Below are 17629 nucleotides of genomic sequence, written 5' to 3'. Positions count from 1 at the left end.
AAACCAAATGGCCAAAAAACTGCAGGAGGGTGCGGGCTCTGTAAAACGTATTTATATTATGCTGTATTTAGTTATATGTTTTCATGTTGGTCAAGCTGTTCTGCCCACATCACAGTGACATTCCTTTAAGCTGTAAACTGACTGACCTCCAGGCCTGTTTTCATGCTTTGGGGGAGGAGCAGGGGCAAAACCAATCCATTTTGTCTTGAGGGCAACAGAAAGACCCTTGTGTCTGAGTTATGCTGTTTACCCCTCATCCTCAGCATCTGGTCTATGGGCCTGTACATTTTCTGCCCATGTAGGTTAAAATTAGAGATGGGTTTTGCTGTGTCGAATATGGCATTGAGTGAAGCACCCATTCCCTAAAAAAGTCAAATTATGCAGTCCTCAAAAGCATATTTACAAAATAAAACATTTCAATCAGGGTACTCTTTTATGATACAGTTTCCTCATAGCTACATTAATCCTATAATAAATTAAAATGCAATTTATATTACTTGTCATCATTGAAGAGTTTTAACTGTTGGCTGAATTAAAGCAGAAATGGTCGAAAATTCACAAAACTGTGATGCATAGAATAAAAATAGCACCAACTCCCTTACAGGGCACGGTGACAAGCATATCTGGGGCAATAAAACTTTGTACAAAGCTTATGTGCTGATATGATGGAATTACCTTGACAGGGACTGACTGAAGTTATATAACAAGATTACAACACAAAGACTACACAACAGCAGCCATTGTTGCAAATGTAATTATTAAGTTCAACTGAGAGACATGCAGGAGAGCTAATAAAAAACAATAGTTAGTCAGTCTCACCTCCAATTCTTTATTTTAAGTATATCATTTACAGAAATATTGTGAATCTTAAAACTAACCAACAGGGTTTTCAATCGAATCCCCTTCGCAGAACTGTAATAGGAATGCGTTTTATATCTTTAGAGAGAAAAAATAAAACCAAACAGATCATCAGAATCTTGAAGAGACAGTGAATACGTTTTAGGCTTCAAATGTGAATTACAAAAGGTAAAATTTTTAACAGGCAAAAGGACTTTTTTTTTTATTTGGTTATGTTCTGCTGTACAAGCTAGAAGCAGACACCTGAGGCAGCAACTGCTGTACTTTCCAGCTACACAACTTCACTGTGATAACTGAACTGAAAGGAGAAAGGGGGTATTCAGCTTCTTTTACTCTGGGAGGAAGGATTTCATGCATACCTCTACAAAAATGTACTGAGATGAAAAATGAACAAGGGTTTATACATTTTTTTTCCTTTCCAAAACTGCCTTCTGGTAACACTGAACCAAAATAAGATGTCGATATGCAATACTTGTTGATGTATAATTTGTACAAAATTGTTTCAAAAGTGCTTATTTTGGTTCATGTTCTGTACTCTTGACCAGATGAAACATGCTAGAACTACTGAATTTCATAAATCATCAGTCTCTCCTACCTACAGTATAAAAACAAATTAGAAAATCAAGCTACAAAGATTCCTTCATGAAAAACAGCATTCTCAAATCAACTTGTAACATAAATGAAGTTCACACTTGATTAAAAACACAAACACATTTAGCACAGTGTTGGACTGAAATAAATAGGGAAAAATGGATTCACTATTCAGACAACGAGCAGAGCTCATGAGAGTTTCCACAGATATGATTGTCCACGGTTATGTGGAGGATGTACCAGGATCAGGAGTTCTCAGTCTCACAGTAAGAGTGCAGTGGAGTAGGTGAGAGTCATCAGTCAGCCAGCTGGATGGGACGGGACACGGTGTGAGGGGTGTTATTACTGGAAGTGACTGATTCCTTCAAAATTTGAATTACTACAATCCATAGGGGCGCACCAGGTTCCCTTCGTTGTGGCTTGGACGAAAGTAGGAGAGGATCTTAAGACTGCTTGACCTTGTTCTTTTCCTGGTCATTGATGTGCTGTTCCTCTCTGCTGTCCTCTCTCTCCGGCCGGTCGTCACTCTGGCGGGCAATAAGCAGTCGGCAGGTGAGCAGAATACCAAAGACTAGAGCGTGGGCGTACCGTTTCAGGGGGTCTCCTACTAGCTGGTGGAAGAATAGGACGGCAAGCATGACCAGCAACAGCAGGAAGTTGGCCACATCCTTCGGCCTGCCCGGTACGAGGGTGAGCACCACACCACAGCCCACCTCCAGAGAGCCAATGATCTTACGAAGCAGGACTGAGCTGATGCCAATCTTTTTCAGGCCTGGCAGTGCCTTGGCATAGCTCTTGTATGCCCTTTTCTGAAAGGATAAAGCACAAAGATCTTTTTAAACGCATCTAACATTTAACTTCAGTCGCACAAACTCCCACTGATATCTTTGAGTGAGGCCGTTGAGGGACCATGTAAGGTCACCAAGTGTTTAAATTCACATGCTTTTATTACATCACCATGGTTGCACAATTAATCTCAGCTTCCTGGCCTAAGAAAACATTTATGCATGTACAATTATGACAAGAAAATAACGTGAGCATAGCAGTTTGGATTTTGCATGATGCCTAAATACATACCAGCTATCATCTTCCATACAGGGCATTTCAACATCAGCCCCGGCAGGTGCATCTCATAGAAATTGCTGGAATCCGCCGCCATTGCTCTTTAGCTGTTGCTCTTTATATTAAACGAGACACTTAGCAGCTAAACTGTATTTAATATTCTGTAAAGAGCAAGATATCACTTTAAAATCTGCATGTAGGTTTGCATGGTTCAGCTAAATTATAGCATGTAGCGTGATTAATACGGTGCATTCTGCTATTCATTGCTGACCCCCCATTTCAGCGTTTACTAGCTAATGGTTGTTCTATTTATCTATACCGATTCATGTATGTTACCCATGTTGACACAGAAATATTTAAAGGTTTATCTTTATCACACAGGCCTAGCCTATGTGCTAACTGTGTTACTAACGTTACAGGCAATAACCACACATACAGCAGGCAATAACCACACATACAGCAGGTCTCACCATTTTACATACATGAATCTCCTCTGTGAAATTAACTGATGCTTCATAGGGGCAGATTTTAAGAGTAAGCTAACATATAAAGCATTCATTTTCCGTATCTTTTACTATTTAGGTCAGCATCCCCTCACATTATTCGAGCCTGAGAGCCTTTCGCGTCTGTAGCCAGCACAGAACAATGGCCTTTAACGTTCCCCCCACAGATACCGTCAGTTTATCGTGAAGATTTACTCACCATTTCACTGTATGCGTCTTTGCTTAGTCTCGGGGTGAGCTTAATGGTCCCCATAAACACGAAAAATAACCCCAAAGCAAAAGAAAGGGCTACGATAGTAATTGTCCTTGGTGAGGCCATCTTTCGCCACCGTGCGTGCAGCAGGCGCTTCCCACTGAATTGAATGAGAGTCGGATGGTTTCCCGGTGAAGATGCACCAGGGGGATGGGCTTCTGGGTGGACGACAAAGATGGCGACGCGCGGGTCCCCTCTCTGCTCCGCATCCAGGAGATGAGGACAAGTGCAGCCTGACAGAAGCTCACCCACAACTCAAAACACAGCATCTCACTTTTATTACCCCTTTACTTATTCATAGCACGAACCTGACAATAGTAGCAGGCCATTTTAGTTAACTTAAACAGGACAAGTCTTCTCTGAATTTGTTTCTTCCAGTTGGAGGATCACTATCGTTACATTGAGGTTGCCAGGCAACCAGCAAAGACTCCAGGAAGTCATTATGCCCTGGAAAGAAATAGTCCCTCAGACAACTAACCTTAAAACTACAAATTTCTATTTTCAAATCAGAATTTTTAGATGAATCATATTAACTAGAAACCTTTACAGGTGCTGGTAGGTGTATTTTGTTATTTTTCAGCTAAGCCACCGGTTTACATTGTTCAGTTTTTATGCTAAGTTAAGCTAGCAAGCTGCTAGCAGTAACATTTGCTTGATTGGTTTTGGTACACTTGCAGCTTTGAACAAATTAAATTTGAGTTGGCCTCAGCTTTTTTCAGCACCCCAATGACACAGTGAAGCATCAGCCATTCATAAGTTTTTGATTTTATCTGTGGTACTGTGTTGTTTAGCTTAGTTAGCTGACTTAATGCTAGCTCTATGAGCATACTGCAGTGCACACAGGGATGCAATGGGGTGGTGAAATGACTGTGATGATAAAAAGGCACTCAGATGTTGATGAAGAACAATAGTCACTATGCCTTGGAAAGAAATAGTCCCTCAGACAACTGACCTTAAAACTATAAATACCCTGTTCAGTTTTTATGCTAAGGTAAGCTAACCAGCTGCTAGCGGTACATTTGCAGCTTTGAACAGGCTACAAATTAAAGTTGAGTTGGCCTCAGCTTTTGCAGCACCCCACTGACATGGTGAATAGTCAACCAAAAATTCTTTTTTCGATTCTAGCTGTGGTATTGTGTTATTTAGCTTAGTTAGCTGACTTAATGCTAGCTTTATGGGTGTATTGCAGTGCACACAGGGATGCAATGGGGTGGCAAAATGTGATGTTAAAATGGCACTCAGGCATTGATGAAGAGCATCAGTAATTTTTTGACCAAATACAGACTTTAGATGACGTTCAGTTGTGTTGCTTTGTGGCAGGTAGCAGACAAAACTTTAATTACTATTATTATAACTATTACTGATGCTCAGGCTACATGTTTTCTTGTACAGTTGACAATTGGAGATTTTGTTTGGCAAGAAGCTCTGGCATATGTGTCTGAGGCATCCATTGTAAAAACAACATGTTAAACTTTCGGTTCAAGTAGGAATATTTCAATATTAATCTAGATTTTAGTTATATAAAAGGTGGTGTAAATATCTTACATACTGGAAAAATAAGGTCACAAATTCTCCAGTGAGTAATGCAGACATTTAAACACAAATATTTGCCACAGTGGATTTGCAAGAAAAGGTTATTATTTCTCAGCAAACCACAGAAGTTGTGTATATCTTTAGGCAATTTAACATTTTTGTCATTGTTTAAGTCGAGGACAGTACAGTCAATACTGACAAAGCTGAACAACTGCCAAAGCCAGAAGCTGCAGCGCTCAGAATCAAATCTGTTGTGCCATCTGGTAAGTACTGAATTTTCTCCAGATATAGGAAACGGACTGTGGATTGTGAAAGATGGTCAAGATTACTGGTACATCAGATCGGACAGAATAATTATAAAATGACAGAAAGTGGGGAAACAACAGAACCCAGCTCGAACATTTAGATAAACAATCTGGTTCTTCGTCTGTCGTCTGTTAGATTCTTAAATCTTAATAACTTTGAGCACAAGTACATTGTTTGCTGAAGCTGCTGTTGTAATGTAAACAGTACACAATAAATATGCCGTGCAAGTAGTGATAAAATGTTTATTTTTATTATCAACAATGCCCCATACTCAGTGCTCTGTCAATATCTGGAAAGTGTTCAAAACCCATAAAAAAAAATACAGTTCAAAAATCATGTTTTCCTTACAATCAAAACTTCATAGATTTACACAAACAAAACCTCTGTTCACATTTTGGCCAGTTACACAATTTTATCTTTGACTTTTCTTTAATTTATACATTGTCATTAATACATTTATCTTTAATCTTTTTTTCAAATTTTGTATTATTAATGTTTCTACCATTACATGATTATGCAGACCTGCCCTTCACTACACAGTGGAATTTACAATTTCACTCCAAAGGTTCAGAGATCAGGTCTTAGGTCTATGGAAAGTAATAAAGACATAACAAGAATCTGTGTATCTGTCTTTGAAGTGATGTAGTGTGACTGTGTCCTACTGCCATGGACCACGTCCTCACACTCAGGTCGCAGGACTCAGCCTCACTGTCCCTGATCCTGACGTTCCTTCAGAGCCAGTATTGCTTTTCGGTAAAGATCTATCAGGAGACAGGGTCATCTTTTTTTTTTAAAATTTAAAGCTTCCATTTCATTTCATTTCATTTCAGTGTCCAAAGTGTTACTGCATTTGATTTGGAGATGGGAGAAGTGGATGAGGCTCACCAAAGGTTGCAGACAGGTCCACAGGTTGAGAGTAAGCTCCAGACATCTCCTCTGTGTTGATCTTGTTCTTTCTTTTCACTTTGACAACTCTTTTCTTCTTCTTCGTTTCCCCTTTAGCTAGACATAAGATAAAATAAATGTTAGATTTCCATTCTTAGACAGCCAAAAAACAAAACATATAGGTCGTTAATAACCATTATCAACCTTTGAGCGGCTTCTCGTCATTGTCTGGTGATTCTGGCATGTCCGCGCTCTCTTCTTTCACCTTCGTTTTTCGCTTTGGTTTGACTTTTTTCGGTGGGATCAGGGCACTGCTGGCTTTCTCTCTTTGAACAGAGTTTTCTTGCTCTCCCTCAGGACTGTCGCCCTCCTCTTCCTCCTCCTGTTCATTTCCTTGATCTTCTTCTTCCTCTTTGGTCTTAACAGGCTTCTTCTTCTTCTTTGTCTTCAGTGTCTTTTTCAGAGTGGTTTCCTGTGAATAAAACACTTGAGAGTTTAATTCACCATTTCAGTATTGTAACATAATTTGATGTCATGTTATTAAAGAGGACTTCACAGTTATGACAATCAAATACAAAATTAAGGTGACAAATGCCACCATTCCAGCAAAGAGGTTGAGATACAGACCTAGTTTAAGGAAAGGGTGAGTATTAGGGGTGGACATCATCAGAGGCCTAATGATATGATATCATCATGATACTTACATCATAAACTATATTACTGCAATTTAAAAATTGTAATGATATGACGAGTATTATGATGACATATATTGCAAGATATTGCAGTTTATTACCTTTTATTTAACTGCAAATTATGTCCCCAAAGGAAAACTTTGTCACCATCTGTTTTTTATTTGTTAAGATTAAGTTTTCAGTCGGTTTGTCTCACTTCAGTCCTTTTTATTGAAGCAAAATGTGTCTAGTGGACTGAAAAAGCAGCTGATGTTATTATTCTAGTAGGCTACAAAAAGATTAATTTGTCTTTGCAATATTAATAATGTCTATAATTCAATAAATTGACACTTGGGATCCGTGCATTGATACAATACTGCCATGCAAAATATTGCAAAAGTATAGTTAATGATTTTTTAGGAGGAGAGCTGCAATGATTAATTGGTTAGTCAAGCAATATCAAATTCATCTTTTTGTTTGTTTGTTTAAGAAAAATGCCCAAATTCTCTGGTTGCAGTTTCTCAAATGTGAATGTTTGCTGTTTTTTGTTTTGTTTTGAATTGTTTTGTGAGTCCATTGTGACTGTAAACTGAATATCTTTGGGTTTAAGACTGTTGGTTGGACAAAACAAGACATTTGAAGAAGCCGAAGTTCATTCAAGCATATAGCTGTATTGAAATGTGTTTCTAATTTTCTTCCCCGCTAATATTTGTAAAAGCGTTAGAAATAGTGTTATATTTTTACAAGTGTTTTGTAATAAAGTGGTCGCTAAGTGTAGTTTTTAAAAAGGGAGAAAGATAATTTCCTGACCTTTTGCAGCATGTTACGAATGGGTTGCAGCTTTCCTTCACTCTTCGTCTTTTTCTCCTTTTCTTTTGGCCGATGAACCTGGCGGAGATCTGACTTGCTGGATCGCATTCTGAGGTGAGAAAACATTTAACATAAAAGCTCAGATTAAGTAACATACCATGCACTGAGTTTATGTTGAGCTGTACAGTATTTATAATGTTTGACCTCTCTTACCTTTCCACTTTGGTTTTTTTGCGAACTTTCTCACTTTTCCAGGCCTTTTCCCGCTCTCTTGGTTCCAGAGGCCTCTTGCTGTCCTGCGCGACACGTGTGCACAGCTCAGGGTAATCTAGACAAACAGCACGCAGCAACCAGCGAAGGCCTCGTAGAGTCTTTCTGTCCGACCAGCGTCGCAGGTCCATTAAGGCTGAACAAGGCTCCTGAGAGGGTGAGGACAAAAAGGTTTGTCTGTCATCCATAGTCTGTTTCAATACTTCCAAGATATTGCTTTTGTTTGTGTTTGTGAACGTTAACACTTACAATATGGCACAGAGAGCGGCTCTGGTTGACCAGCCTCTCCAGTGATAGAATCTCAATCAGCTCACTTCCCAGCAAAGCGTTCATTTTGTCCTGTTTGTTAGCCAGCCTGAAAAAAAAAGTCTCAGTTACCCAGTGGAGTTATTTCAGTATTTCCCTCATCAGTCACAAGGGGGCACTGTTTACACTACACATGAGGTTAAATCACACTTGTAATTTATGTATAAAGTTAAGTATAATTACACTAAAATGGGTTTTCCTGCCACTCTCGGTTGCTTCAGCAGGTCAGCAAGCACCTCCTTGACCTCCTTTATCCTCAGCCTGTCACTGGAGTCCACCACAAAGATGATCCCATGGGCCTCTCCACAGAGCTCCCTCCAGGCTCCTCTCGACTCTGCTGATCCCCCAACGTCCAGCAAGGAGACCAGGTAGTTCTCCACTCTCAGCTCATTTCTGACGCAGCCTTGGGTGGGTCCTGCTTCCACACCATGGGGGACTGAAAAGGACAGGAGGTAAAACACAGGTAGATCATTCGTTGTGTTTTAAAGCACTTTTAGAAATTAATTTGTCTTAAAGTCACTGTTGAATTACCTCTTAACATCCCTCTGATGGAGGATGTTTTTCCTGCTTTGTCAAGACCAACCACCAGAATGGTCACTTTCCTGCAAAGAGGTACAGGTCATGTAAAGTTTCACTTAAAAGAGCACCATGTAGCTTTAACTGACAGCTGTACATTAAAGCAGTAACTGGACATCTTATCAGGTGGCATCAATGAAGTGTCCATGACATGCAGATAGGAATGTAAGAGAATATCAATACACTTGAGTATCACGATGTTATATTTTGTAATACTGTGCTGACTCTTGCAAAGATTTGTGGCAGTAGTTCATTTTGTGTTGTGTTTAACCCCCCGACACCTAGATAGTGTTGTAATCTATCTTAAGCCATCTGACTCTTCCACGATGTAACAACATGGCGGTAGGATAAACACAAAGAAAACAGGCCTATGAAGCAAAGGGTGCACTGCTAGCATTTACAGTATACCTAATATTACAATTACAGTATTGCAATATATTGAATCCAGCCCAGTTGCCAGAGGAAAATGATTGCATTATACATTTCTGTAAACCATGAATATGTTACATTAGCATATTTCATACAAGTCATATCAAGTTATATACAGGCTGACTTTTCTCATCTGGAGGTGGAGGGGATGGTGGATAGTGTGTCACATAGGCAAGACACCATCCAAGCTGCCAACCACTGCAGATGACTGTTCGAAACCAGCAACACTGGTTGTTTTTGGCGAACCTTTGTGGTGTTTCCCAGTGGCATTTGTGGCCCTAAATATGGGAATGATCTTTTCCTAACTATAACCAAGTGTTTTTTTTATCCCTGAACCTGCTCACACCTTCACCACAGCGTTGTTGAGAAACACAAAGTTTCAACATGTCTGCTACAAAATAATGTACAAATGTAACATATCCATGGTTTGCAGAAACATACAATCAGTGTTGGGCAGTAGCATCACTTCAAGTAGCGAATTTGACTGTATTCTCAGTAGCATGGTGGTAACGTCACTACTTTCTGAGTCAAATAGGTTTTCAGTAGCGAAGTTAATTAATTGACCGAGTAGTGCAGTAGTGTCCACAAAAGTTACAAGCTATTTTTCCCAGGAAAAGCCCTGAAGCGCAGCTGATTCTGGATAAAAGTGAGGATAACAAAACTAAGGATAAGTAATGTGACTGACGCCAGTGCCACACAGACATGTAAACAAGGGAAGCACGTATGCATGACATCACATACTAATCCTTTAGTTTGTTATGCTTGCTGCTTTGCTGGCTTTTCTTGGCAAGACCTGCCCTACTCTGCCTCAGACTGGCTACACTGCACTTCTGGACACATCTCTAATGTGTCTTGCCCCTTATAATAAACAGTTCAACTGAACATTTTTTGCCTGCGTATTTGTTTGGCTGACATTTTTTCTTTACTGAGTAAACAATGATTTGACATGAAGTTACTTTTGCCATTTTCTCGTAGCTTAGCTTGCTACATTTCTCTGGGGATAGCTTCAATGTAATGAAACTTTATTTTGATGGAGAGTAACTGGTAGCTTAGCTCACTACCTTTTCAAATTAGCTTGCCCAACACTTCATACAATTCGAACTTTTTTTGGCAGTTGGATTAATTGAATTGTAACCCCTTTATTGTTATACGTATTGTATCATCAGATTCTTCCCAATACACAGCCCTACATGCAAATTCATATTATTAAGGGAAAAAAAGGTCATTTTCAAATCAGTTTCTATGAGCCCAGCAACATGAGGATTTTATCTGGCCAAATGTGGTGAATCTAAGAGGTTTAAAGGTAGGGTCTGGAGGATTTTCCAGTTGCTGTTTGTAAACACACATTCAAATTTGGCCCCTCCTATCAGGCTCAACTCTCCCGGGTGTATGGAGCCCGGAGGTACGGAAGAAGGCTTCACAGAAGAGGTTCAGGCAAGGCTCGCGCTGGTGCACGCTCGGACACGCTCGGGCACGGCACCCGCGCTCTCTCATTGGCTGGGGAAATCTCCACCCAGAAGCGGTCCGAGCTCACAAAAACATCAAAATACAGTTAAAGGGCAGGAGCTCTGCAAACAGAGTAACCACCACACATGAGTAGAAGCCCATAGGTGATGATTAAGCAGGATTTCATTTGTATATGTCTATATTTTGTTTTGTTTGAAAATCCTCCAGATCCTACCTTTAACGTCCTGATTAAGCTGATTAAACACTTGTTTTCTTTATTCTTTGGAAGACCGTAGTTTTGCCAAATGCGGCACTTGCATTACTGACCAAATTTTTGGAGACTTATCATACTTTTAACTGTCATTAGTTAACAAATGTTCTATTAGTTACCTGATTGGCTCCTGTATTTTGGCGACCCAGGTACAGCAGTTGCTCATCAGGTTGAACATGTTTACATGAGGTGAGCAAGGTGAGCACAGCGGCCACCATCTTCTCTGGAACTGATAGCTGCAAACAGATGCTTAACCTTAGTATGACACACACACTCACACAAACAAGGCTGGTTGGTTGAGTCATCGAGGTCATGGCCAGGTCCAACACAAAGATGCTTTGTGTCACCTGTGGGTTTAGGAGACTTTTACAGATGGTCAGACATCCAGGCGATGCTTTGACTGCCAAGTGTCTCTCTCTACCTCAACAAAATCTAGCTGTATTAGCAATCTGTATTAGCTGTAGTAACATTCTTTTACTCTCAGAGAACATAGTTATGAATATTATATATAACCTTTATTTAATTAGGAAGTCACATTGAGATTAAAAACCTCTTTTGCAAGTGAGACCTAGCTAAAACAAGGTCAAATAGCAGCATCCAACAACAGCGACAACAGGTATATCAAAATACATTATAATACAGTGCATAATTGAGGCAGCAATATTTCATCTAGAATTTGTTAGTTAATTGAAGCAGCTAGCTGTGACCATTTCCTTTATTCTAATTTTAAAATTATTTAAGGAGATAAGGGCCTCCAGTTTGAGCTTTGCATGCAGATCGTTCCAGGTACAGGAACCATAGTAGAACAGATTTGTTTTGCAAGCCTCTATGCTGGTACAAGGTACTTGTGTGTTTAATATTTAGTTTGTTGTCCAACCAAATTCCTCAGTATGTATAATTATCATCAGATTGAATGGAGACACCATCAAGAGTATTGATGGAGAGAGCTGCAACCTTTATCTTTTCAGTCATAATTTAAGTTTTGGTTGAGTTTAAAACTCCATTTATTATCTCTTTATATTCCGTTTCTGCCAATAGATGCCCCTAAATCCTATACACTGGACCTTTAATTTATTATGTATTTCGTAAATTATTAATTCATTATTTAATTCTTTTACCTTCATTTTAATTAAAAAAAAGTGTTTCTCCTCAGACAATTGTACCACAAGTGGATCACACATGTGAGCCCAGTAAAAACTCTCTGCCATGTGTAGGGAAGTATGACTGGGCCTCTAAAATCTTGTAATACACACACACACAGCAGGTTTCTGAGGTAGTCAGGCCATGTGCTAAAAAAAAACACCGGCAGATCTTTCAGTCCTTTGTCCAGTGCATCTGTTGAGACTGTGTAATCTGCTAAAGCCAGTTTAGAACGGCCTGCTTTTACCATGTTGTTAACAACCTGACCCATATTTGTTTTGGCTGTAAAAGACAGTGAAGTCATATCCATCACTGTGTAGTGTCAGTGATGATGTTTTCCATGTTTTCACAGACAATCTGAGCAATAGTTGAGTCTTTAAGATAAATGGAAACATCAACAAGTCCAAAACCCAAAGATATTCAATTTACTGTCATATATGACAAATAAAAGAAGCAGTCTTATTAAGAAGCTGAAATTGGAGGATATTTGATAATTACAGTGTGAGTGTTAAAGATTTATGTGTTTGCTCTTTGTAGAGACTTTAAAAAAATATGTAATGTATATTCCAAAATATCATTTTAAGTTGTATGATTTTAATAATTATGTTTATTTCAACAAATACTGGATACTGAAATGTTTTCGGTTCAAATTAAATGTTTGAATCTGGCTCATGCTTTGTAAATATGTTTAGATTAATATATATGTTGATTGTATTGATATCAGAAAGCATGACTAAAATAAGAAACTGGAATATTAAGCATAAAGAATACCCAGTTATGTGTAATACAAATCCCAATAATAAATCTACAGTCAACCTACAGAAGATTCCTTTATATTTTTCTCACTGATATAAACACTCTAATTTGTAATTTATCTATAACAATGTCTAAAAAACAACATGCACAACAGTGCACCAGTTTAAATTCACGCTGACAATGAGTGAACAGTACACATGAAATCCAGTAAATCAGAGGAAACCATTTCAAACCCAGTGAATATTAAACTACCAGTACCTGAAGCCTAAATCACAGGTAACAGGTGAGAGGTTTTGCTAATTTTAATAAGCCAGGAGAAATTTAAAGAATACTTACAGAAGTAAGTCTATGTCCATGCATTTGTTTGGGTGCTCGTCCCTTCTAACATCGTGTATCCACTGGCCACAGAACTAATCAGGCTCACACTAAGCCTTTAGTCACCCCATGTGGGAGGAACAACCTGGGATACGTTGTATTGAAACCTCAACCAATCCCTGAGTCGTCTGAGCCGATTGGCAATCCCATTGGATGACGTGGTTCTTCTTTAAGAACTAACAAAGGTGCATATACCCGTCCAGGACAACAAGACGTGTCTCATGGTGTGATCTGTGACGTGGTGCTGCGATCTCCTGAGAGTGGCATCATGCAGAGCGTTTGGACAGATTTAGGCTGCACAACATTAATGGAGACAATGACATCATAACCACGGTGATGGCCAGGTGGTGTCACACTATGTATGTGAGACAGGTATAAATGGAACTAAACTTTTATATAGACCTACTTTTATATTGTGAGGTACATCTTGATTGAGTTACAAATGATATTTATACAGAGTGTAGCTAAATAACATGTTACTGTGTTTATACAAATATTTATGGGTGGGTGTGTACTTTACCAATATGTGCTTATTTATGTATTACAAAACAGGTATAGGTCCCATATAAATACTGTGAAACTATCAAAATGCTTAATCCACAGAGAAATGCACACAGTCCATATTCAGAAACGTGTTTTTAAATGAGCCGTCAGGACTTTTGTGACGTTGTTATGTCACAACTATACTTTTTAAAGGTAGAAAAAGCTGCTTCAGTGCCATTACAGTCATGTCCCAATGACAGTGCAAAGACACCGAGAGCGCAGCTGTGGAAGACCCGGAAACAGTGACTATTCAGAGCAGACTTTGCTTTTCAGGAGTCGGGCTAACAAAGACATGCACTAAATCAGAGCATTTCAGGCTGAGGGTAAATACAGGCATATTCAGGTCCTGTCTAACAACTAAAAGTAAATAAATGAATTGATAAAATATTACTCAGTATGGATACAACAAGATTATACTTAAGCTGAAAACACATTTAAAAAGGAAAGTCAAGGTTTTTATACCAGCAGATTTTATACACAAATAAATACAATTTTAATTTAAAGGTCCAGTTTCTACGATTTAGAGGCATCTGTTGGCAAAAATGGAATATAAATAAATGGAATTTTAAACTCAGCCAAAACTTAAATTTATAACTTTCTCCCCTGAGCAAAGCCCTCCAACCCTCTCCATCAATACTCTTGATAGTGTCTCCATTCAGTCTGTTGATAATTATAAATACTAGGGAATCTGTTTGGACAAAAGTGCAAATTTTAAACACACTGACTATCTTGCAATGAAATTTAAGTTCACAGTGGGCTTTCTGCACAGGCTAAAGTCCTGTTTTTTTCTCATGGCACTAAGAAAATGCTCAGTTGCTAGCCTATTTCTGACTCATCCAACTTACCTAAACCAGAATTTTTTATCTTTGCTAGTTTATAATTACCTGAAACTAAGAATCATTGCGTTTTTGTTACCTGGCTGAGACGAGGGAATCCTCTTCCATGGAGTCCGCCATGTTGTTTTTACAGTGAACCATAACGAACAAACCAAACACCGGCTGTAGACAAGGCCCTTTGTATCTTATTGTCTTTGCATCCACCACCGTAGTTCTTCTACACGCTTAGCACACAGGAGAAGTTTCAGTTGGTTGCAATCTGCTAGATGCCCCTAAATCCTTCACCTATTCCTTTAAATCAATACCTGAATGTAAATATTAATGTTCAGGTGCATCAGCAGCTCACTAACACTTATAGAGGATCACCACATTACATAATAGTATTAATACAGTCATTAGTCAGTCCAACTCATGCTGTAATGCAGCATTGGCCACTAGATGGCCTCATATTCACAGGCTCTATTTTTAGAGGCTGCTGTGCACCTCATAGTCTCTGTAAATAATATAATGGCTCTGTTTTCAAGTCCTTGACATGCTTGACAAGATGAATGGCTGCAGCTAGATCTCAGTCTGCTTAAAGCTGTACATACATATTTCTCACTTGCAGGCCCTGTCCATGCATCAATCTACTGAACTGATTATTTAATATCTTAATGTTAATATAGGAAAATGTAAAGACAGCGGACTGAGGAGCAAAGCTTCTGCAGATGTAATGAAATTATACGTAAGGCAAAAGAAATGTTCAGTGAAAGCTTTCAGAGACCTGCAGTTATTGTTTGTGTGCAGGCCTTATCTCATTATGTCATTAAACCAATGTCCAATCAGACTCTGCCCTTCTCTGCTGAGTAGACTCATCCCAGACTCTGACCACAGCCGTGCATCAGCTGACACTGACATAGACACACACACACACACACACACACACACACGCTCACGCTCAAACACCCCCACACATGTACGCAGACACAGCAAAAACAGCAGCAGCTAAGGACCACACCCTCATCTGCTGCTGTTCTCCACATTGCAAACATGCCCCACTGCTGATTTTGCAATCTGGGTTTCAGCTGGACGTCTTCACTGCTTCTGCTGTAATAAATTAACATTACAGGAACAGTTAGATATTTTAGGAAATATGCCTATATGCCTATGCCTATAGCCCAGAGTGAGTTAAGAAAATTAATACTTGAAACAGTTTTTGAAGAGAAATCAGTCATGAATGAAGAATCTGCTGCTTCTTGTTTTTGGCGTTTTATTGTATTGTAGTCTGTGTCTTTTGTTGTTTTGCTGTATTGTCCTGTTGGGCTCTGAGTTTTGTGTTCTTAATTTACATACAGTATTTATTGTTGCGTTTTTGTATTCTACCGCATCTTGTGTGTTTTGTCTTGAGTTTTATGCTTTTTAAATGGCCCATCTAGGCATTGGCATCGCAAATTAACTTAGATTTTCCCTACACAAATAAAGATTAAACAAAATTTGTGTACTAAATATGGAGCTGGTGATGGTGGTGCAGTGGTTAGCACTGTTGCCTCACAGCAAGAGGGTTCAAGGTTGAAACTAGCCAGCCAGCTGGAGCCCTCCAGTGTGGAGTTTGCATGTTCTCCCAGTTTCTCTGGGTACTCTGGCTTCCTCCCACAGTCCAAAGACATGCAGGTTTATTGGTAACTTTAAATTGCCATCGGTGAGAATGTGAGAGTGAGTGCTTGTCTGTCTCTATGTGTCAGCCCTGTGACAGTCTGGAGACCTTTATAGGGTGTATCCCGCCCATTGTCAGCGGGGACAGGCCCCAGCAAACCTGTGACCCTTAAGAGGATAAGTGGTTACAAAAAATTAATTAATGAATACATTTATATGAAGCTATGAGCCAGTTAGCTCAACATAAAGGCCGGAGGCAGGGGGAAACAGCTACCCCGGCTGTTTCCACATGTAATAGTAATGTGCTTACCAGCTCCGTGATGCACTTGGGCCCAACAAGACTTCTTTGTATAGACTTACACTGGGAAAGAGACAACTGTAAATTATTGGAAGTTGAGAAGAGCTGCAAAATTGAATAATTTTATCCCCATTCAGGTTAGCATAGCGCTAATCTGGAAGTAGCTGGCTCAGTGAGCAGAAATCTCTACTGCACTTATTCTGTGGGCTCAATGATGTGGAATCCGGGTAATTTCATACCATGAAAACAGAGCTTTTTTGGCTTCCAAGGAGCAACTTTCATAGGAATAAACATGGTCCCACCTTCAATGCTGTATCCAGTTTTCTCAATACGTCCATGGTTCTAGCCAGGTTAGCTGTTAGCAATACCAGTTGATTACAATGCATTGCACTGTGTTTTTGGCATACACTCACAATAGCAACATGCTCACAGATAAAAGTTGGACAGTATTGTGTGTATGACTGTTTTAATGAAACGGCAATGAGACTAACGTGCTTGAAAACAGTATATTACTACAGCTTTCACTACTGTTGATGTGTGAAGCAGCCACATTGGATTTTGAGGTCATCCACCATCTTTCTGAGTTGGAAATCTGACTTTGTGTTTGGATGTTCCAGTTGAAATTTCTGATTGGGAACTTGGAAATTCCAACTTTCCAGTGCAAATGGAACGCACCAAGAGAATGTGAAGGTACTTTATGCTCTGTGGGATGTTTCCATCAACACTAAGCTAAGCTAAGCTAACTATCTCCTGACTGTAGCTTCTGGTATCTTCTCATCTAACTTAGCTACAGCAAGAAAGCAAAGGCATATTTCCCGAAATGTTGAACTATCCCTTTAAAAATCAGAAAATGACTCTCGTAAAGAATTTGAAACAATGACAAGCAGCGTGCCCTTTCACTGACCTGCTTGGCTGGTAACACTGTGCACATGTCTGGTGCCCAGTAATGAGGTTTCCGTCTTCCTCTACCCCTGTCCCCGCACAGCCTCTGCAGTCTGAAGTCACTGACCCACACCACTGCTTCAACAAACACATGCATTAGTAATGACAAGCCTTGGAAGGTTTGCCGACCACTGATGAGATCTGATTAGACAGGAAGAGGTCTGCATGTTTGCAGGTTTGCATGTTTGGGTGAGCTGTGGTGAAACTGTACCACAGTTCAGGGGAGACACACAATTGTTTTGTAGATATAATGGAAGTGGCTGCATAGTTACATCTACCATACTGGAAGTTGAAATTGTTTTTCTGTAAAGGTTCATTTAAGGTGACGGGTCATGTT

General features: G+C 39.5%; 2 protein-coding genes across 2 annotated transcripts; both read right to left on the bottom strand.

Annotated features, from left to right (window-relative positions):
• Positions 1–809: 809 nt before the first annotated feature.
• Positions 810–3398, bottom strand: tmem35 (transmembrane protein 35). The gene is made up of 2 exons (XM_050043057.1): positions 3214–3398; positions 810–2258 (listed from the first exon to the last, which is right to left on the bottom strand). Exons 1-2 carry the CDS (start codon positions 3331–3333, stop codon positions 1893–1895), a joined length of 486 nt encoding a protein of 161 aa, XP_049899014.1. The 5' UTR covers positions 3334–3398; the 3' UTR covers positions 810–1892.
• A 1959-nt stretch (positions 3399–5357) lies between these two features.
• arl13a (ADP-ribosylation factor-like 13A) lies at positions 5358–13093 on the bottom strand. Its single transcript, XM_050042338.1, has 10 exons — positions 13003–13093; positions 10890–11006; positions 8580–8650; positions 8232–8484; positions 7992–8097; positions 7686–7891; positions 7473–7581; positions 6196–6463; positions 5992–6108; positions 5358–5867 (listed from the first exon to the last, which is right to left on the bottom strand). Exons 1-10 carry the CDS (start codon positions 13020–13022, stop codon positions 5812–5814), a joined length of 1323 nt encoding a protein of 440 aa, XP_049898295.1. The 5' UTR covers positions 13023–13093; the 3' UTR covers positions 5358–5811.
• Positions 13094–17629: the final 4536 nt, after the last annotated feature.

This window comes from Epinephelus moara, chromosome 4, assembly GCF_006386435.1.
Source record: "Epinephelus moara isolate mb chromosome 4, YSFRI_EMoa_1.0, whole genome shotgun sequence".
Taxonomy (NCBI): domain Eukaryota; kingdom Metazoa; phylum Chordata; class Actinopteri; order Perciformes; family Serranidae; genus Epinephelus; species Epinephelus moara.
This window is presented reverse-complemented; position numbering and strand designations above follow the sequence as displayed.

Coding starts and splice junctions, on each gene's coding strand:
- tmem35 (XM_050043057.1), bottom strand. CDS start 3,333: ATGGCCTCACCAAGGACAATTACTATCGTAGCCCTTTCTTTTGCTTTG. Junction 2,259..3,213: donor AAGACGCATACAGTGAAATG/GTGAGTAAATCT, acceptor TTATCCTTTCAG/AAAAGGGCATACAAGAGCTA.
- arl13a (XM_050042338.1), bottom strand. CDS start 13,022: ATGGACATAGACTTACTTCT. Junction 7,582..7,685: donor AAAAAAACCAAAGTGGAAAG/GTAAGAGAGGTC, acceptor TTCTCACCTCAG/AATGCGATCCAGCAAGTCAG. Junction 6,109..6,195: donor TGACGAGAAGCCGCTCAAAG/GTTGATAATGGT, acceptor TCTTATGTCTAG/CTAAAGGGGAAACGAAGAAG.